The 21,400-nt window shown below is 52.7% G+C and overlaps 1 protein-coding gene across 4 annotated transcripts in view; it reads left to right on the top strand.

The window, feature by feature from the left end:
- Positions 1-21,400, top strand: part of ZNF541 (zinc finger protein 541) — a 43,886-nt gene that overhangs the window by 12,589 nt on the left and 9,897 nt on the right. For 2 of the 4 annotated variants that reach the window (XM_042919577.1, XM_042919578.1), the window contains exons 3-12: positions 91-490; positions 4,736-4,979; positions 6,845-8,675; positions 10,551-10,609; positions 10,905-11,064; positions 11,246-11,419; positions 12,328-12,658; positions 19,953-20,016; positions 20,651-20,793; positions 21,133-21,236. In XM_042919577.1, coding sequence (XP_042775511.1) covers positions 184-490; positions 4,736-4,979; positions 6,845-8,675; positions 10,551-10,609; positions 10,905-11,064; positions 11,246-11,419; positions 12,328-12,658; positions 19,953-20,016; positions 20,651-20,793; positions 21,133-21,236 — 3,417 coding nt within the window. In that variant the 5' untranslated portion in view covers positions 91-183. The remainder of the gene's footprint in view (positions 1-90; positions 491-4,735; positions 4,980-6,844; positions 8,676-10,550; positions 10,610-10,904; positions 11,065-11,245; positions 11,420-12,327; positions 12,659-19,952; positions 20,017-20,650; positions 20,794-21,132; positions 21,237-21,400) is intronic. The other 2 variants (XM_042919579.1, XM_042919580.1) reach the window with 2 other exon arrangements.

The raw sequence follows: 21,400 nt of genomic DNA on the forward strand, positions 1-21,400 counted from the left end.
AGGCAGGTCTGTTTGAATTCCGGGTCATTGCTCTATCTGCCATGCTGTATTGCCACCTCATAATTTTGATTCCTCCTCGTTCGTTTTCAGGAATTAGACATCACCAAGAGCTCTCCGTGACTCCTTACGCGGCCTTGCTTGTCTGGAGAGTAGCTCCTGGCCAAGACCTGGCAGTCACGAGCCATGGACCGGTATAGCCTTGGGGACGAGGACGCCCTTCCTCCGGAGGTGCACCTCCCTTCGTTTTCCGAGAGCCAGGGACTCAACTGCAGCGACACCCTCGACCGGGATCTGGGTCCCAGTGCACGAGACCTGCTCTATGCCGGCCTGAGTGGTTTGGACCTGGACCCCAGCCTCCCAGCCCCTGACATGCCCAGCGAGGCACTGGAGGACAACTTAGACACCCTGTCCCTGTACTCGGGGAAGGACAGTGACTCTGTGAAGCTGCTGGAAGAGTATGCAGACCCGGAATCTCAGGCGTCCCTACAAGGTAAGGCTGTCCCTCTGGGCCCGAGGGCCTAGAAGACTGTTGGAACGTTCCTGTGGCCAGCTAAGGGTTGATTCTGCACGGATTGGATAAGAAAACTTTTATCTTCCACGGGTGAATAGTGAACAGGGGACAGTCACTTTTTTTTTTTTTTTTAACTTGGGAATTGTTCCCAACTTCCTAGTCAAGGAAACCGAACGCTGATCCTGAGGAATAATGTCGAGAAACTTGGCTGTTCGTGGATGTCCTAATCTTGTGTGTGGTGTGGGTAGACATCTGAGTTTACGGGACACTTTCCCACCCATTACATCCCCGGGGGCTCTTTTCATGTTCCCAGGATGACCTGGGATCCTGTCCGTCCACCACTTGGTTGTCTAACCTTCCCCAGCCTCAATGTCTTCATCCGTGAAGCGGGAGGGCATCAGAAGGCCCGCTCTGCTCCCCTCCCCCCCCGCCCCCCGCCAGACTAACAGCACTAAGACGCAAGGGAGGAAATGAATGCAAAAGCATCGCATAGGCTGCAGAGCGTGGGACAGATCGTTGTTATTTTTATCAATATCGGTAGAATTCATCTCAGGCAGCCCATTGATGCGGGTTCCAAGTCTCTCTCTTCTGCGGGGGGGGGGGGGGGGAGCGAAAGGGTAACTGATGGAACAGTTAGAAGCTTTGGTGCAATTTTCTTTTGGCTTTTTGACTTGCCTTGAGGCTTCCACTACAAGATAAATTTGGTGTTTGTTAATTCTTTTCAAGGGTTCTTGGGTAACTCGCTTAGATGAGCTAGCTGTCTGAGCTAGCAGTCTTTGATATTTAGAAAAAAAAATTTTTTTAATGTTTATTTATTTTTGACGGGGGGGGGGGAGGGGCAGAGAGAGAGAGGGAGACACAGAATCGGAAGCAGGCTCCAGGCTCGGAGCTGTCAGCACAGAGCCCGACGCGGGGCTTGAACCCATGGACCACGAGATCATGACCTGAGCGGAAGTCGGACGCTCGACCGACTGAGGCATCCAGGCGCCCCGGCGGCCTTTGATATTTATCATCACACCTCATGCATAGAAGGCCCCTCTGAGATGGCCCTGCAGAACAGGGGTTCATGTCAGTCGGGCTAAGCATTGCAAGAAATATCCCGAAGACTTGGTAAAATGAAAAACTTGTGAAGCCCCCCCCCTCCTTTCCGCACAGGATGCAGCAGACAAGGGGCCCGCCTCGTCACCACGTTGGAAGGCTAGAGGGCAAATCCCAGAATCCTGAGACGTGTACCTCGTTGCGGGCATTGGGCCACGCCTGGGGTGGGGGTGGGGGCCCGGTAATGAGGGTTCTCAACCCGGCCACAGAAACTACCAGAACAACGCTGGTAGCACGAATATGTGTGCATTTCACTGGGCAGAGGAGCTGGAACTGTCACCAGATTTTCACGGGGGGAGCGGGAGGGGGGCTGTGTCCCTCTCTGCAAAATACGTCACAAGTCATTACTCCAGTTCAACTCTTCCTAATTTTCCTTAAGCTTGAGTTTTTTCTTTTTACTTGTGAAAAAAAGGAGTCCCCTGAGCATTAAATTCTAACTCCTTATGCTTCTGTGACTGAAATTCAGGCCGCTCTAAACACATACGCTGGTGTTTGTCTTCTCAGCTAGAAAACTAGTACACGGTTCTTCAACGGGAAATAGAGAAAATTGACAGCAGGAAGAATCCCCAGCCTGGCTCTCACACGTCGGGTTTTAAAAACCCGAGTGAAGTCATTCAGAAAAACATGGTTTGGCGCAGGTGTGTGAAGTGTACGAGGCTATTTGAGGTTTTTCAAACTGAGCGTATTTGCTTTTTCACGAGAAGGTAGTCCCTTGTCCTGACTTAGTCCACCGTGATGTTGGACCACAGTCTCGCTTGTTAGGCTGTTCGTGTTTCTGGGAACAGCTTTTTACATGGGGCGCTTCCTTTTAGGTGAGTTCTTTGGACATACCCCTCCAAGTAGGTTTGCCCATCAGAGAATACACAGCGTTTGATAACCCACTTGGCTACACCACCTTCTGAGAAGATCGGGCAGCTTCCCGGGGCCGGTGACTCTGCCCGATTTTCAGTGTCATTGGTGATTGTTTTTGAATCAGTGCTAGTTTAATAGTTGGCTTTAATGAGCATTTTTATTTTATTTTACTGAAAAATTTTTTTCAGCTTATTTATTTATTTTGAGAGAGAGAGAGTGAGCGGGGTGGGGCAGAGACAGAGGGAGACGGAACCCAAGCAGGCTCCGCACTGCCAGCCCAGAGCCTGACGCAGAGCTCGAACCACAAACCACGAGACCGTGACCCGAGCCGAAACCAAGAGTCGGATGCTCAACCGACTGAGCCACGCAGGCGCCCCGTACTGAGCATTTTTAAGGTAACTTAGCAAGGTGGAGGACTTTTCTGACGGGAGTCCTCTTACTCCACATTTAAACTGTTGGGCTCATTCAAACACCTGTCACGGTAACTTCTTACGCGAGGAGAAGTAGACCAGGCATGTTGAGGGACAAACGGTCTATGGCAGGACAGAGGTGGGAGACGCCAGTCCAGGCTCCCTCCTGCCGTGTCTGTCACGCTGAGCCTCGGCCGGCCGCGGTCAGCCGTCTGGGTCCTCCAGGCGGGCCCGCTGCCCTGGGCTGTTGGGTGCCCGGGGTCCCGGCTCTGCAGCACACTAGAGAAGTGGCGATTTCGAAGCTACCGTCTCCCGAGGTGGTCTGGGCCATCTTGAAGACCAGCGTGAACAGCAGGAAAATCTTCCACAGTCAGACGATGGTGGAGCGTCCACGAGTGCCAGCCAGGGGGTTCCGGGAGCCGGGACGCGGCAGGAGCCCGCGGGGTCCTTGCGGCCACGGCCCCTGCGTTTCCAGTGACTTGAAACCAGCTTCTCTTTAGTCAGCCAAACCTATCTCTGTCTGTCGGAGCGAGACAGAAGCAGCGAGTTCCCTCCCCACACGCTGGCCCTTGGGATACTTGACGGCTTGCCCCTCTCCCGCGTGAACATTTCCAGTCCCTCCTCCGGCTCCTCACGCGAATGAGTTGCAAACGTACCTGTCATCATTGTACCCAAGGAATGCAGAAAACACGGAGGCATACTCAGAGGCCCAAGAAGAGGAGAGTAAAAGCCCGTAACCTACAGTCTGGCCTGTTCTCTCTGTCGGTTTTCTGTTCAGATGTATTGGTCTTTCTCTGTTTTGTAACGGGCTGCTGTTTTCACACTGAGTAGTCACTTCATCGGATATTTATTTACTTATAAAACTGTAGAAGTTTTACCTTAAATGCTGTGTCTTAGATCCTTTACACCATAACGCGATCACTTGCACGCGCTTTTATCAGGTAGTAGGTTGTTTCTAACAGGAAAGACAGTGCTGCCATTAACTGCTTTGTGGCTGCCTCTTTGTACAAATCTAGATTTCTTTCTTTCTTTCTTTTTGAGAGAGAGAGAGAAAGAGAGGGCACGAGTGAGTGAGGGGCAGAGAGAAAGCATCCCAGGAGAGGCGGGGGGGGGGGGGGGCGGGGAGAGAGAGAGAGAAGGGGGGCTTAACCCAAAGCAGGCATGACCTGAGCCGAAGTCAGATGCTTAACCCCCGAGTCACCCAGGCGTTCCTGTATTTCTTTCCTTAAAATCCCCAAAGCGGGGGCGCCTGGGTGGCTTGGTCAGTTGAGCGTCCGACTTCGGCTCAGGTCGTGATCTCGCAGTCCGTGAGTTCGAGCCCCGCGTCGGGCTCTGTGCTGACAGCTCAGAGCCTGGAGCCTGTTTTGGATTCTGTGTCTCCCTCTCTCTCTGCCCCTCCCTTGTTCATGCTCTGTCTTTCTCTGTCTCAAAAATAAATAAACGTTAAAAAAAATTAAAAAAATGACTTTTAAAATCCCCAAAGCGGAATTGACTGGCAGAAAGCATTTATACTTCTCTGAGGTTTCGGATTATGTCTTTCTGCTTGTCCTTCCGAGGGTGCCGTGGATGGTCTAGACACGAAGCCCAACCCGTGTTGGTCACCTTGTCCTAGAAGCGCTTCCGACCACCACCGCCCCTCTGAGTGTGGTGCCGGGACCGAGTGCCATCCTGCAGGGGTGGCCCTGCCAGGGCCCCTTTTCTCTCTCTCATCGTTTTCTCGGCGCGCAAAGCCGCTGAAGTTGGAGGGCGCGGTCCTGGAGCCTCTGTCCAAGTCCGCCGTGGCCCTGACACTCACTGAGAGCTGATTTCGCCCTGCTCTTTGATTTCCCCAGATGTCTAACCTGTGCTCTCTCCCTCTGTTTAGACCTGGGGCCAGGCGCTCTTAGGGTGCCTAAAGAGGCTGACGAAGGAGGCAGGGCCGCCTCGGGGAGCGCGAGGAAAGGAAAGCGGCAGCACACTTCCCCTCAGAACCCGCTTCTGGACTGCAGCCTCTGCGGGAAGGTGTTCAGTAGCGCCAGCTCCCTTAGCAAGCACTACCTGACGCACAGCCAGGAGAGGAAACACGTCTGCAAAATCTGCGGCAAGGCCTTTAAGCGCCAGGACCACCTGTATGTAGGAGTGTGGTCGATGGGGCTGGGGGCGGGGGCAGCGGGCGGGCTCCTGGGTGGCCTTCACACCTGCCCTGGGCCGGCTTCCCCTCCTGCTGCCCGGATAGATGTCTGCGACCTGCCCAGGGACACAGGGACGCGCCTCCCCTTCTCACACGGGGCCAGCTCCGCCCAGGACGGGTGGCTCTTCCCAGCCCCCAGGGTCACACCAGTGAGGAAATCGCTGCCACAGTTTGCAGACGGGACCCTCGTGGTTTCCAGACCTGTAACGGCTCGCTCCCAAGGCAGTTTTGTCATGTAGGAAATTGGGCTCACTTTTATAGAGAAATGTTGGGAGTCCCTCGTAGGCATCCAAGGAGAACAGATCCGTGTCTCATGAGGAGTGTGCATTAGAATGACGGGGGAATGAGAGATTCTGAAATGCCTGTTTCCAGAATATGGCAGGGGAGCATTAATGCTTTTTAAAAAAACAAACAAACTCCTGATTAAAAAAAATAATAAAGCCCATTGTAAGACTTAGCCAGAATTCCCTTTGTTCTTAATATCTTGGAAGTGATGAGCTCTTCTTGCTAGTGAGGCAGGAAAGAGAGACTTTTTTTCTTTTTTTTTTTTTTTTAATTTTTATTTATTTTTGAGAGAGAGTGAGACGGAGCACAAGGGGGGGAGGGGCAGAGAGAGAGAGGGAGACACAGAATCCGAAGCAGGCTCCAGGCTCCGAGCTGACAGCACAGAGCCCGATGCGGGGCTTGAACCCAGAACCGTGAGATCGTGACCTGAGCCACAGTCGGACGCTCAACTGACTGAGCCCCCCAGGTGCCCCTGACAGACTTTTTTTTTTTTTTTCAAACAGAGAGACTTGCCAGTGGGTGATGACAAGCCCTTGCATTTGTATCGATGCTCCTTACCTACAGTTGGGGCTAGAAATTGGGTCTCCTGACTCCCCCTATGCAGCTTCCCTGGGCGGGAGGCCAAGGGTCAGCACTTGGCGAAGGGCGGTATCATCGACCGGAGACACACACCCCATGTACCACGTGGATCAGACTGTCCAGGGTCGGGCTGTTGGGAGCCTGGAGCAGGACCGCCCCCCGCCCCCCGGTTTATGCTTACGATACATCAGTGTGGTTAGAAGCGTGCTATAAATGGAACACATGCTTCTATTTATTTAAAATTGTGGAAAGTACAGGAGACACATTTGGCTGCTTTCTAGCAACTTTTTACTGATGGGACGTCTGTCATTTTGTTCGTTCGTTTGTTCGCTGGGGGTGGGTTCCAGGTAGCTGGCTCCCTAGAGGACTGTTACGGTCAGGCAAAGACTCTGGCTGGACTTCCAGGGGAAGGGTCACCCCCAGCTTACCATCTCCTCGAGCGTATCCTGCTAGACCTTCGGTCCTCAGGGATGCTCAGAGGGGCCAAGTGAGTAAGTGACTCTGTGGGCAGATAGCTTGGAGGGACACGGGAGGGTAAGAAGCGGTCTGCGTGCTGCGTGGCTTTTAAATTTGCTGCTCCGAACCTCCAAGGAGCAAATCGTGTTTTTTCAAAACTTCCTTGCCAGCTGAGCCCGTGTCCTCCGGGAGCCGCCCTGGAGGACCGCTGTCCCTTGGGAACTCACTTTGGGGAACTCCAGTCTGACTTTCATTGATTTTTTTTTTTCCCCCAGAGAAGGGGTTTGCTCACAGGTGAGGGAGGGGAGCACCCCTTCCGTCGCTTCGCCCGGAGGGGTGGCCGCCTGGGGCTTCCCTCCCGGGCGCCGAGCGCGGGTTCCCGTGCACCCTTGTCCCCCCACCCCCACCCCGGGGACACACTCGGGGTCCCGTGGTGAAGGGCAGCCAGGGCGCCCGCTGACCCGCGTCTCCGTGTGACTCCAGGACCGGGCACATGCTCACCCACCAGAAGACCAAGCCGTTCGTGTGCATCGAGCAGGGCTGCAGCAAGAGCTACTGTGACTACCGCTCGCTGCGGCGCCACTACGAGGTCCAGCACGGCCTGTGCATCCTGAAGGAGGCCCCCCCGGAGGAGGAAGCCTGCGGGGACTCCCCTCACGCCCGCGAGGCCGCCGGCCGGCCGGCCCCCGGTGGCTCGCGAGCCCCCGGGCCCCCCGAAGCCCGGTCCCCCGGCTCCCTCCTGCCCAACCGGGACCTCCTGCGTTGCATCGTGAGCAGCATCGTCCACCGGAAGGTCCCCTCTCCCGGCCCGGCGGGGCCTCCAGACGGCGGGGAGGAGAGGACCGCGGCCTGTCCCCGCGCGCCCTCATCCGGGCCCTCCTCCTGCACCCCCGCCAGCATGCCGGGGGCCCCCGGAAACCTGGGCACCGAGGTTCCCGAGGAGCCTCGTCCCCCACGGAAGGAGCCTGCCGCCGCCATGTTCACGGCCATCCACCCGAGAGCGGTGGAGAACGGGGGCACCGACCCGGCCGGGCCAGAGCCGCCTCTGCTCCAGCGCCCGCCCTCCCTGGAGGGCTGGCCCGAGAGCGGCCCGCGGCCGGCCCGCCTGCCTGTGTTCCGAGGCCAGACGGTCCCCGCCGGCTCCCAGCCGTCGAGCCACAACTTCCAGTGGCTGCGGAACCTGCCCTGCTGCCCCAAGAGCAAAGGGAACAACGTGTTTGTCGTCCACAAGCCCCCTTCCGTGCCGTCGCGGGAGGGCTGCGAGTCTGGCCCTGGGCCCAGCAGCACCTCCCCCGTGGGGGAGCCCTCGCCTGGCGTGGGCCCCGGTCGGGAGGACGCGTCGCCCTACCCTGCCACGCTCCTGAAGGCTCCCGGGGAGGCCTCGGGCGACCCCAGATATGCTGGCGGGGAAGACGACTCCTGGGGTTCCAAGAAAAGCAAGTTTGACTGTGACTCCTTCCTGTGGCAGAACCCCGGGGAGCCCGGCCTCCAGGAGGCCCAAAAGCCCAGCGGCCTCCCGTCGGACGCCACGCCGCTCTTCCGGCAGCTCTTCCTCAAGTCCCAGGAGTCCCTGGTGAGCCACGAGCAGATGCAGGTGTTCCAGATGATTGCCAAGTCCCAGCGGATCTTCTCACAGCTCCCCGGGCCCGAGGGCAAGCAGGCCGCCCTGAAGCCGCTGCCGGGGCCCTGGCCGCAGCAGCCCCCGCCGCCGGCAGCCCCTGTTGACTCTCTGCACGCTGGCCCCGGAAACCCGGAGCCAGAGGGGTCCCCAGCCCGCAGGAGGAAAGCCACGCCTGCGTTCCCCAGAGAGGCCTCCCCAGGCGGCACCAGGCGGGACGCGAAGGGAGGTCTGAAAACCGCCCCCGCTCCGCCGTCCCTCTCGGCGTCGTCACTGGACCCTCCCAGGAACCCAGACATCTCCTCTCTGGCCAAGCAGCTGAGATCCACGAAAGGGACCTTGGACCTGGGGGACATCATCTCCCCGGGGGGCCCACGGCAGACCCAGTCAGGTGGGGATGAGCCCCTCGGAGCCCCGCTCCCAGGGAAGCAGGCCCAGGCGGAGAATGGTGCGGCTCTGGGGGCCGCGAAAGGTGAAAAGAGCCAGGCCTGCGCCCGGGGCGGGGGCTACAGGCTCTTCTCGGGCAACCCCAGGTCCCAGCGCTTCTCCGGCTTCCGGAAGGAGAAGCTGAAGATGGATATGTGCTGTGCGGCTTCCCCGAGCCAGGTAGCCATGGCCTCCTTCTCGTCAGCCGGGCCTCTGGCAGACCCCCCCCAGGACTCGAAGTCCAAGCTGACGATTTTCAACAGAATCCAGGTACCTGGGCCCTCCCTCACGGGGCGTGACCACGCTTGAGACGAGAGTCTCGTTGGTTCCTCGTTTCTGCGTCTACTGGTTGGCCAGCCATTGTGTTTAGTCTCAGGGAGCCCTCAGCCGCAGTCGCGCAGAGGCGGAAATGAAGGTTCGGAGAGACTGTGGGTCCTCCTGTCAACCCCCACCCCCGTTCAGTCTTCAGGGTTGTCAGAGATGCTTTCTTTCCTAGGCTTTCTCTACTGGCTCCCTTTCTGCCTTTCACTTCCTTCTGGATTTGCCTCCTTAAGTTGTTCAGAGGATGTAAAGGTAGAGTTCCCACCCCTGTCAGTATTTCTGCGCCTAATGCCGGGTCTTCCCTGCTGGGAGTCACGGTCCCCACGCCGACCAGCACCTGCAGAGCGGACAGTCAGTCCTTGCAGGTGGCACCCACCAGGTCTGGGCGTGGAGAGGCCGGGAAAGCAGGAGAAGGCAGAGAGAGAGGGAGAGAGAGAATCCCACGCAGGCTCCGCACCATCAGCACAGAGCCCGACGCGGGGCTCGAACTCAGGAACCCGTGAGGTCATGACCTGGGCCGAAATCAAGGGACAGATGCTCAACAGACTGAGCCACCCGGGCGCCCCCAATTCACCATTTTAAAGTACACCTTCCAGTAGTTTTCAGTATATTCTCCCAGGTCGTGCGTCCGTTACCACTCTTTGCCAGAACCCTTTCATCACCCCCAAGTCCCCCACACTCTGAGTTGTCACCCCCAGTCTCCATCCCTCACGGCCCCTGGCAGGTATGAATCTACCTTGTGTCTCTCTGGATTTGCCCGTTCTGGACGTCTCGTACGCTACGTGGCCTTCCGTGTCTGACTTCTTACGCTCAGTACGAGGTTTCAAGGTTCTGGGGTGTTACGGCGCATCCGTATGCCTTTTTATGGCCGAATAATGCTCCACTGAACGGACGTGTCACGTTGTGTTTATCCGTTCGGCAGCTGAGGGGCCTTCGGGTTGTCTCCGCTTCCTGGCCACTGTGAATAGTGCTGCCGTGAGCATTTGTGTGCAAGTTTCTGGGTGAACGTAGGTTTTCGCTGCCCTCGGGAGATACGTCGGTCCGCTTGGAATTTCTGGGTCAAGCGGTAACTCTGTGTCTAACCGTCCGAGGAGCTGCCAGACTTTTCCCAAGCAGCCGCGCCATTCAGCCTCCCTGCCCACGACGTCCCCACGTCCTCACCGACGCTTTGCTGTCGTTTGTTGTTTTTAATCGTGGCCGTGCTGGCGGGCGTGAAGTGGTCTCTCATCACGCTTTGGTGCGCACCTCCCTGTGGCCGACGACGCTGCGCGCCTTTTCACGTGCTTATTGGCCATTTGTAAATCCCCTTTGGTCAAGGGTCTTTCAGCCCCTTTATCCGTTTTTAAATTGGGTCGTTCGCCTTTTCGTCGTCGGGCTGTACAAGAGTTCCTCGTGCATTATGAGTACGGGTCTCTTGTCAGGTTCGTGACCCGCAGTCATACTTCTCCCATCCTCTGGGTGGTTTTTTCTCTGTCTTGATGGTCCCGTGAAGCACGGGCGTTCTAAGTTTTGATGAAGTCTGACGTGTCGATGGCTGGCTTTCGTTTTGGTGTCCCCCAAGACGTGTGCCTCCTCCGCTGTCTCAAAGAATCACACCTATGCTTTCCTTTAAAAAAAAGAAAAGATTTTAGCGTTAAGTAATCTCTACACCCCGTGTGGGGCTCGAAGCCACAACCCCAAGATCAGGAGCCACACGCGCCACTGACCGAGCCAGCCAGGCGCCCCACCGCCCCCCCACCCGTGCTTTCTTCTAAGAGTCTTACCGCTGTCCCGTCTCCATGCCTCCTTCCTGCTATGGTGGCTCAGATGTGTTTTCCCCTTCAGGGTGGAAATATCTACCGGCTCCCCCATCCGATGAAGGAGGAGAACGTGGCAGACGGATGGTAAGTTCAGAAGCCACTCCTCCGCCGTGCCTGGGGGGCGCTCAGCCCCTCAGATTCCTCTGGTGGCCTTTGTGTGCTGGCCCCGGGTCACCCAGTTCTGGAAGCGTCAGTCCCGAAGAGGTACGCACCCGGCCGTGAGGCGCTGCGGTGTGGTGTCCTCTCTCCAGTTCTTAGGGTTCATCGAGAGTTGTACCAGTGGATCAGATTTAAAACCAAAAAAAAAAAAAGAAAAACATTAACGATGGGGACGGAGCCCCATCCTCGCGTTCTTCCGTCCTGCCATGTTTCCCCACAGTAGCCAGCGAAACGGGGGCCCTGCAGACTGGGCAGAGCCGAGGAGCACTTACGTCTGCAACAACTGCAGCCAGATGTTTTACACAGAGAAGGGGCTGAGCAGCCACATGTGTTTCCACAGCGACCAGTGGCCGTCACCTCGAGGGCAGCAGGAGCGGCAGGTGAAGGGCGCGCACCGTGCCTTCGGGGTTTCGGGCGGGCGCCTGGATGGCATCTACTCCGGGATGGAGATGCACCCCTGAGTGGAGTCTGGGCGCAGGGGGAGGGCAGGAGCCGGGCCGAGCCGCTCGTTCACTCCTGCCGACCGTTCGTCTTAAAGAGCCATCTCTTGTCCGCATCCAGGAGTCTGGCGTGGGGTTTTGCCAACCACCGAGACAGCTGCCGAGGCCGGAGGGCGACGGGCAGAGTCCCCCGGGAGCCAAGAAGTCCCCGGACAGCCCCGCCGCGGCCCCTTTGGCGGTCCCTGCGTCGCTGCCCGCAGCTCCAGTGAACCGACCCGCCGGGAGCACCGCCAAGGTGGGTGCCGGTCAGTCCGCTTCCTTCCCGCTGCTTCCCCCCTTGCCGGCGGGGGCCGCGGGGAAAGCCCGGACCAAACGTCAAGAGAAACCTGAGTCGAGGAGAGCTCGCTTTGCACGGTCGGTCGTTCGGCCGTGCACATCCCCCGAGCCTCCTCTGTGCCAGCCCGCGCCGGCCCGGCTGCAGACTGTGGTGACCGGGACAGGCTCCCAGCCTGGTGAAGGAGCAGGGCTGTCCCCGGACAGTGACGACCCGCAGTGGGCTGGGCTGGGCGGGGGAGCAAAGGGAGCCGAGGGCGTCCTGAGGGGGCACCAGAGACTCCTGCTGAGGAGGTCAGGGGGTGTTGGAGCTGAGCTCCGGCGGGGAGGGGGCAGAAGACTGGCAGAGGGGAGAGGAGAGTGGGGAAGGTGGGAGAGAGCATCGCAAGTCCGGGTGACCCGTCTCTTCAGCCTGACCTGGAGGACCCGCTGGAGAAGTCCCTGCCGGGCTCAGGGACGAGGTGCGTGGATGCCATCGCTCATCCCCCGGGAGCCGTTGCCACTGCCATTTTGTCACTTTGTCGTGCCGTTGCACTGTCTCCGCCCCGCCCCCCCCAGACCCCCACTGTAAGAGCCAGACATGGGATCAACTGGAGCTGGCCTCACCTGGTTCCAGATTCCCCTGAGTCGGGGCCTCTCCTTGAGGGCTCCAGGCTCGAATGGCATCGGGCTCGGTTAGGATCTGGGCCCTGGCTCGGGCGTGGTGGCCCTGCCCGCCTCCCTTTTCTGGGGGCTCGGGGTCACGGGTCACACTCCCCTCTGGCTCCGGGGTCCGTATTCTCGTCCCATCTCCCGCCCTCCCGAAGACGGAGCTGTGCAGCAGGTGGCCTCGCGTGAGCCCCTGTGATTGTGAGCTCTCCTCTTCCCCAGGGACAAGAGAAGGACGGGGAAGACAGAGACAGCAAGGAGAGCAGCCAACACAGGAAGCGGAAGAAGCGCCCCCAGCCCAAGGCCTTGTTCGTGCCTCCTCCGCCCTCGTCGCCGTCGCCCGCAGAGCCGGGCCTGGGAGGATGGCACCAGAGCTGCCTGCGGTCTCCCGTGTTCCTGGTGGACCGCCTCCTGAAGGGGCTATTCCAGTGCTCTCCGTATACGCCGCCCCCGATGCTCAGCCCCATCCGGGAGGGCTCTGGGCTCTATTTCAACACCCTCTGCTCCACCTCTGCTCACGCCGGGCCCGACAGACTCATCAGCAGCATGCTTGGTGAGTGAGGCTGGGCGCCGTGATCTCTGCTCAGCGCGCGGCGGGCCTGCTGCGGGCCAGACCGTCTTCTCTTGTCGCATTTCGCCCAGAGATTCTCTCCGGCCTGTGGCCGTGTCTGGTCTGCGAGTCCGTTGCTGTCCGGAAGCGTCCCGGGACCATCTGGGACCAGCAGCCTTCTAGGTGCTGAGAAGTTTACAGCCAGAAAGAAAATAGAGAGTCCGTTTAGCCTGACCACCATTCTGCCTGCCCTTTGAGTGGTTTTTGACAGTCTTACTAAGATCTAATTCACGTACCATATGAATCACCCATTGAGAGTATACGGTATTTTTTAGTTTATTCACAGGGTTGTGTGCCCATCACACGATCTAATTTTAGAGCGTTTTTGAACACCCCAGAAGCACCGTATCCGTGCAGTCACCCCCCGCCCCCGATAGGCCCCACCTCCCCGGCCCTGAGCAACCGCCAACCTACTTTTTCTCTCCACGGATCTGCCCGGTCCGGATATTTTGTGTAATTGGAATCATACGGTAGGTGACATTCTGTGTCTAGTTCATTCACTTGGCATCCGTGTGCACCCACGTTATCATACGTATCAGTGCTTCATCCCTTTTTGTGGCCAAATAATCCCATTGTCTGGACACACTCCATTTTATTTATCCATTCGTCAGTTGACGGGCACTTGGGTTGTTTCTGTCCTTTGGCCTCTGTGAATAACGTTGCTCATGAGCATTCACGTACAGGTTATTGTGGGACGTGTGTTTTCATCTCTCTTGGGTGTATGCCTAGGGGTGCAGTTGTGGGTCATAGAGTCAGCTCTACGTGTGACCATTTAAGGAGCTACTGGACTGTTTTCCAAAATGACAGAACCATTTTAAATTTCCGCCAGCATTGTATGAAGGTTCCGGTTTCTCCACATCCTTGTCAACACTTGCAACCTTTTTTTTCTTACGTGACCATCCTGGTGTGTGTGTAAAGTGGTTTTGATCTGCATTTCCCTGATGGCCAATGAGACGGAGCATCTTTCCATGTGCTTACTGTCCATTTGTAATCTTTTCAGATCCTTTGCCCAGTTTTTGAATTGCGTTGTTCTCTTTTTATGACTGACTCGTAAAAGTTTCTTCTGTATTCTGGAATTAACCCCTTTATCAGATCTACAGTTTGCAAATTCTCTCCTATTGTGTGCCGTCTTTTTATTTGTGGTCTTGTTTGCAGTACTAAAGTTTTAATTTTTTTTTTATAACGTTTATTTATTTTTGAGACAGAGAGAGACAGAGCATGAATGGGGGAGGGTCAGAGAGAGAGGGAGACACAGAATCGGAAGCAGGTTCCAGGCTCTGGGCCATCATCAGCCCAGACCCCGACGCGGGGCTCAAACTCACGGACCGTGAGATCATGACCTGAGCCGAAGTCGGACGCTCAACCGACTGAGCCACCCAGGCGCCCCGCAGTACTAAAGTTTTAAATTTTGATGAAGTCCAATTTGTTCTTTGTCCCTTGTGCTTTTGATGTTGTAGCTAAGGTTTTGCCTAACCAAAGGTCACAAAGATTTACTTCTGTGTTTTCTTGTGAGTTTTATTATTTTAAGTCTTAAATTTGTTTGTGACCCATTTTAAGTTCACTTTTATATATTGTATAAGGTGGAAGTCCAGATTCATTCTTTTGCAGTTGGATATCAGTTGTTCTAACACCATTTGTTGAAAAGACTATTCTTTTCCTGTTGAATTAGCATGGCACCCTGTGGAAAACCAATTGACCATAAACGTTTTGAGATTTTTCTTCTTTTTTAATACAGACATTTATAGCTATAAACTTCTCTCAGAGCACTGTTTTAGGTACATTTCATAAGTTTTAGTATGTTTTATTCTGATTTTCATGTATCTCAAAAGTGTTTTCTAGTTTTTTTTTATTAATTTTTTTTGATAACACTGATTAAGGCGTGCATTGGTTAATTTCCACATATTTGTGAGTTTTCCAAATTGCCTGTTTTAAACTGATTTTGAATTTAATTCTGTTGTGATCAGACAACATATTTTGTATTAGTTCAGTGCTTTTAAGTTTCTTGAAGCGTTTTTATGGGCTAGAATGTGTTCTCCCCTGGAGAATGTTCCATGTGTACTTAAGAAGAGTATATTCTCTGGATGGTGGGTGGAATGCATTGTAGATGTCTGCAATGTCTAGTTACTCTAAGTATTCTACTTCCTGTTATCTTGTGCCCAGTTGTCCTATCCATTATTGAAAGCATTGAAATCTCCAAGTATTATTTTTTAATTGTCTATTTTATCCTTCAATTCTGTCAATTGTTGCTTTCTGTATTTATGGACTCTGTTTTTAGGTGCATTTATGTTTATATAATTGCCATATTTTCCTGATGGCTTGAACTTTTATTATGATATCATTTACCATCGTTGTGATAATGTTATCATTATCTCTAGTAATATTTTTTGTTTTAAAGTCTCATTTGCCTGACATTAGTGTAGCCATTCCATCTCTTTTATGGTTGTTGTTTGCTTGGTATATTCCTTCCTGTTCTTTTACTTTCAGCCTGTTTGTGTCTTTGAAAATAAAGCATGTCTCCTACAGACAGCATTGGTTGGATGATGTATTTTTTTTAATCCAGTCTGACAAACTAGCTTTTGTTTGGTTTGTTTAAGCATTCTCATTTAATGTTATATTGATACGGTTGGATTTGCATATGCCATTTTACTTTTTATTTTCTATTTGTCTCATGTCATTTTCTGCTTCTGTTCCTTATCTGCTTTCTTTTGTACTAAATGAATATTTTCTTGTATAACCTGTCAATTCCTTTAATTAATTTTTCACTTTTTCTTAGTCATTTTTTAGGAGTTGCTCTAGGATTTAAAACATACATCTTAATTTGTCAGAGTGTGTTTAGTTGTGTAATTATTAATATATTAATAAAATATGGAAACATTGCTATCTAGTTCCGTTCCTTTTAACCCTTTTGCTATTATTGTTTTGTGTATACATATACACACACACACACATATATATATATATATGTATATATATATATATGTATATATATATGTATATATATGTATATATTTTGTATGTATGTATTATATCTATCTATCTATATATTAGAAACCCGGAAATAGGGGCGCCTGGGTGGCTCAGTCGGTTAAGTGTCCGACTTGGTTTCATCTCAGGTCATGATCTCATGGTTCATGAATTCAAGCCCCACATTGGGTTCTGCACTGGTGGCATGGAGCCTGCTGGGGATTCTCTCTCTCTCTCTCTCTCTCTCTCTCTCTCTGTCCCTCCCTCACTCATGCTCACATGCTCTCTCAAAATAAACATTAGGAAAAAAGAAACCCAGAAATATGTTTTCATCATTATCACTTTATATAATTTTGTTATGTGAAAAAAGATAATAGAGGGAAACAGGCATTATTTATAGAGTTATATCAACCTTCTTATTTACCATTACAAATAACTTCATTTATTCCTGTGGATTCAGGTTACCATCTGGGTATTATTTCTTTTTTCCAATGCAACTCCTTTGTCCTATTATTGTCACATATAGTGCATTTTTCTATACTATAGGCCCACAATACATATTGACTTATGTCATTGCTTTTTAAGTCAATTAAGAGAAGAAATATGTGATTATACTTATATAATTACCATATTATTACCTTTATCAGCACCCTTTGTTTTTTTGTTGTGATTGACATTACTATCTGGTGTCATTTGCTTTCAGTCTAAAGAACTTTCTTTGGTGTTTATTATCGTTATGGAGATATAATTTACATACGGTTTATCCCTTTAAAGCATGTAATGCAGTGAGGTTTTTTTATTTAATTTTATTTTTTTTAATTTACATCGAAATTAGTTAGCATATAGGGCAACAATGATTTCAGGAGTAGATTCCTTAGTGCCCCTTCCCCATTTAGCCCATCCCCCCTCCCACACCCCCTCCAGTAACCCTCTGTTTGTTCTCCATATTTATGAGTCTCTTCTGTTTGGTCCCCCTCCCTGTTTTTAGATTATTTTTGCTTCCCTTCCCTTATGTTCATCTGTTTTGCATCTTAAAGTCCTCGTATGAGTGAGGTCATATGATATTTGTCTTTCTCTGACTGACTAATCTCACATAGCGTAATACCCTCCACTTCCATCCACATAGTTGCAAATGGCAAGATTTCATTCTTTCTGATTGCCAAGTAATACTCCACTGTATATATAGACCACATCTTCTTTATCCGTTCATCCATCGACGGACGTTTGGGCTCTTTCCACACTTTGGCTATTGTGGATAGTGCTGCTATAAACATGGGACTGCGTGTGTCCCTTCGAAACAGCACCCCTGTATCCCATGGATAAATGCCTAGTAGTGCAATTTCTGGGTCGTAAGGTAGATCTATTTTTAATTTTTTGAGGAACCTCCGTACCGTTTTCCAGAGTGGCTGCACCAATTTGCCTTCCCAGCGGTGGTTTTAGTTCTGTTCACAGAACTGCATCCATTACTACCATCAACTTTCAGGCATTGTCATCACCCACAAAAGAAGCCCCACACTCATTAGCAGCCACTCCTGTCCCTGCCCCCCAACCCCAGGTAACTGCTAGTATGATCTGGACATTACACATATGTGGAATCCTATAATATGTGGTCTTTTGTGACCATCTCCTTTCCCTTAGCGTGATATTTTCAGGCTTCCCCTCGGTTGCAGTTTATGTCAGTATCCTGTTCCTTTTTATGACTGAGTGATATTCCACCTTTACTGTTTCTCGTAAGACAGGTCTCGCGACAAATCTTCGAAATTTTTATTTATCTGAGAATCACTTTTTTTCACCTTTATTTTTGAAAAGGAGCTTGCTGGATGTGATTCTTGGTTGATAGTTTTTTACTTTCAGCAGGTTGGATATGTTACCCCACTGCCTCCTGACTGCCATTGTTTCTGACGAGAAGTCTGCCGTTAATCTGACTGGGGTGTTCTTGCACGGAATAAGTTGGTTTCCTCTTTGTACTTTCAAGATCTTTATCTTTGGCTTTCAACATTTTGCCAAAGATGTGTCTGGATGTACATCTCTTTGTGTTTATTCTATTTAGAGTTTGTAGTTTCTTGGATTTCTAGATCTTTTTCCTTTCCTTTCCTTTCCTTTCCTTTCCTTTCCTTTCCTTTCCTTTCCTTTCTTTTCCTTTCCTTACTACCAAATGTGGGAAGTTTTCAGCTGTTGCATCAAAGCCATGATTCGTGTTTTTCTGCCCCTCCTCCTCTTTTTCTGGTACTCTCATTACGAGTATTTTGCTGCATTTAATGATGTCCCACATTTCTCTGAGGCTCACTCTTATTTTCGTCCATTCTTTTTTTTCTCTCTGTTCTTCAGATTACATAATTTCCATTGATCTTGGAGTTTGCTGATCATTTCTTCTGCCAGCGCAAATCTACCGTTGACCTCATTTTGGTTATTGTATTTTTTTATTTTTTAAATATTTTTTTGAGAGAGTGCGAGTGGGGGAGGGGCAGAGAGAGGGGACAGAGGATCTGAAGTGGGCTCTGTGCTGACAGGCTAACAGCAGTGAGCCGGATGTGGGGCTCGAATTCGTGAACTGCGAGATCATGACCTGAGCACAAGTCGGACCCTCAACCGACTGAGCCACCCAGGTGCCCCTATTGTACTTTTTTAACCCCAGGATTTCCATTTGGTCCTTTTTTATATATTCTGTCTCTTAATGGTATCCTGTCCTTGTTAGAAATCTTTATCATACCTTCCTTTAGTTATTTAAGCATGGGAACTGTGGGCAGAGGGAACCTGTCTCCTTGGCTGCACCTGCCTGGAGTAGGGCACTCCGGGCAGAGCTCCTGTTACACAGAGCTGGCGGGGGTGGGTGGGTAAGTGATGGGCGGATGCCACAGACTCTCGCTGTTCTTACCAATATTTAGTTGCTTTCTTGAGTGGGTATTTTGTAAAATGCTGTATGCCTTTAGGACCGCTTCCAGAGACTTTCACTTACTGTTATTTTTTTTTTAATTTTTTTTTAACGTTTATTTATTTTTGAGACAGAGAGAGACAGAGCACGAATGGGGGAGGGTAACAGAGAGAGGGAGACACAGAATCTGAAACAGGCTCCAGGCTCTGAGCTGTCGGCACAGAGCCGGATGCGGGGCTCGAACTCACGGACCGCGAGATCGTGACCTGAGCCGAAGTCGGACGCTTAACCGACCAAGCCACCCAGGCGCCCCTCACTTAGTGTTCTTTAAAATAATTTTTATCAGTGAATTTGTTGTTCTGCTGAGTCCCTTACTCTGCGTTTTGGAAGTCCAATGCCCCTTCGTGCGATCTTTTTTAAAATTGTGTTTGATTGTGGGGGCACCTGGGTGGCTCAGTCAGCTAAGCGTCTGACTCTTGATCTCAACTCCGGGCTTGAACTTGGGGTCATGAGTTTGGGTCCCACGTTGGACTCCACGCTGGATGTGAAGCCTACTTTAAAAAAAACAACTGTGTTTTATTGTGATAAAAACAGTTAACAGGAGAGTAGCGTGAGAGACCTGGAGCTTATTCATCTGGCTTCACGGAGACCTAATGCTCACTGAGTTCTCAGTACCCACTTCCCCAGCATCCCCAGCCCCTGACAACTACCATGCCGCTCCGATTATGTGCAAGTGACGATCTTAGGTACTTCTAGAAGCGAAATCATGCAGTATTTCCTTCTCTGTGACTTGTTTCACTTGGCATAATGTCCGCAAGTCTCATCCGTGTTGTTGCATCTGAAAAGTTCCTTAAAAACAAACCAAAACCGGGGCGCCTGGGTGGCTCAGTCGGTTAAGCGTCCGACTTCAGCTCAGGTCACGATCTCACGGTCCGCGAGTTCGAGCCCCGCATCGGGCTCTGGGCTGATGGCTCAGAGCCTGGAGCCTGCTTCCGATTCTGTGTCTCCCTCTCTCTCTGCCCCTCCCCCGTTCATGCTGTGTCTCTCTCTGTCTCAAAAATAAATAAACGTTAAAAAAAAATTAAAAAACAAAAACAGGTTGCACGGTATTCCGTTGTATGTAAATACCACATTTTCCTTAACCGCTCCTCTGTCAGTGGACATTACTCCACTCCGTGAGTAGTGTTGAGTAAACGTGGGAGTGTAGATATTCCTTTTGAGATGCTGATCTCAGCTCTTTTGGATAAATACCCAGAAGTGGGATTGCCGGATCATGTGGTAGTTCTATTTTTAATTTCGTGAGGAGCCTCCTTATCACGCGATCTTAAAGAGCCTGCGCCCCCCCCCCCCCAGATCCCTCATGGTCCATCTTCTTGAGGCTTTTTGTTGTGTGTTTTCTAGATCAAGTGGATGGCTCTTTTGGCATCTGCATGGTAAAGGATGACGCCAAGATCAGCATTGAACCGTGAGTTGGAACAGACCTGGCACCGGAGGGTGGGTCCTTCCAAAGTGGGGGTACTTTTACCCTCCTTGTGAGCCAGTGTCTGTTTTTCCCAAGGAAAAGCATCATAGGGGATCGTGTCTAGCTCCAGAGTCTCCCTAAAAGAGAAGGGGTGCGTTTCTGTGGGTGGATGTGGGAAGCTCCCCCCAATATTCCTTCTGTCCAGATGTACCATAGCCGGGTCAGGGGGACAGAATGTCCAGGACCCTGGGGTTCTGGGTGGAATTGGTGATGGTCCAGCGCAAGACCCTTGAGTGTCCGTGGCACATGGCTAGATCAATATGGCCATGGATGTAGACGCATGCCAGGTATCAGCATATACCTCCCCTATCCTAGACCCGAAGAGACACCGGAAGCCAGAGATGTGGCAATAAGACAAGTCAGAGAAAGGAAGGAAGTGTCCCTGGAGAGGTTTCTGGGATGCCCGCACGTGTCTGTCGGGGATGTCGGGACACTCAACACACGCGACAGATGGCAGAGGGCTTCCCCAGGGCAGGGCTGTGGCCCGAGAGCAGGGCGCGCCGCGCGTCTCTGTTGCGTTTCCCGTCTTGCTCACGCGTGTACGCCTCGCGCGTCTGTGTGCGTGGCCTCATTTCAGACACATCAACATAGGAAGCCGGTTTCAGGCTGAGATCCCGGAGCTCCAGGAGAGGTCGCTGGCCGGAGTGGATGAGCACGTAGCTTCTCTGGTCTGGAAGCCGTGGGGAGATGTGATGACCAACCCGGAAACGCAGGACAGAGGTGGCTGAGACTCTGCGGCCGAATTCCCAAGGGCCCTTCCCCCCCCCCACCCCCCCGCCATCTGAGGATTTCTCACCCCCCAGTTCTCACCTTGGCCAAGAAGCACGCGATCATGCTTGGTGCACTCTTGCTTCTCCTGGGCTGTCGTCTCCTGCACCCACCTCCCTTCTCACACGATTCGGGCCAGGCCGTTCAGAGCGAGTGCTCGTGCCTCCCTTCCCTCATCCCACTTTCAAGGAGCCCCTCTCTGTGCCATCAGGGAAGTCTCCGCCCTGGCACTTGCTGACTCCGCGTGTCTCTTCTCTCTCACCCTCCGCTGGGACCGCTGGCTGGAAACAGTGACCGAGCTCTGCAACGTGGCCTGCTCCAGCGTGATGCCGGGAGGGGGCACCAATCTGGAGCTCGCCCTGCACTGCCTGCACGAAGCCCAGGGCAGCGTTCAGGTGAGGTGGAGGCAGGGGCAGGGCGAGGGGGAGTCTGGGGGAGCTCCCTGCTCTCCCGGGGCCGGAGGCTGCAGGTGCGCGCATCGTGCTGTCTGCTCCGAGGCGTGCGGCCCGTGGAGAGCGAAGGAAGGCCAAGCGTCCTTCTCCCGTGGCTTTGGGATCGG

This window comes from Panthera leo, chromosome E2, assembly GCF_018350215.1.
Source record: "Panthera leo isolate Ple1 chromosome E2, P.leo_Ple1_pat1.1, whole genome shotgun sequence".
In the NCBI taxonomy this organism is placed as follows: domain Eukaryota; kingdom Metazoa; phylum Chordata; class Mammalia; order Carnivora; family Felidae; genus Panthera; species Panthera leo.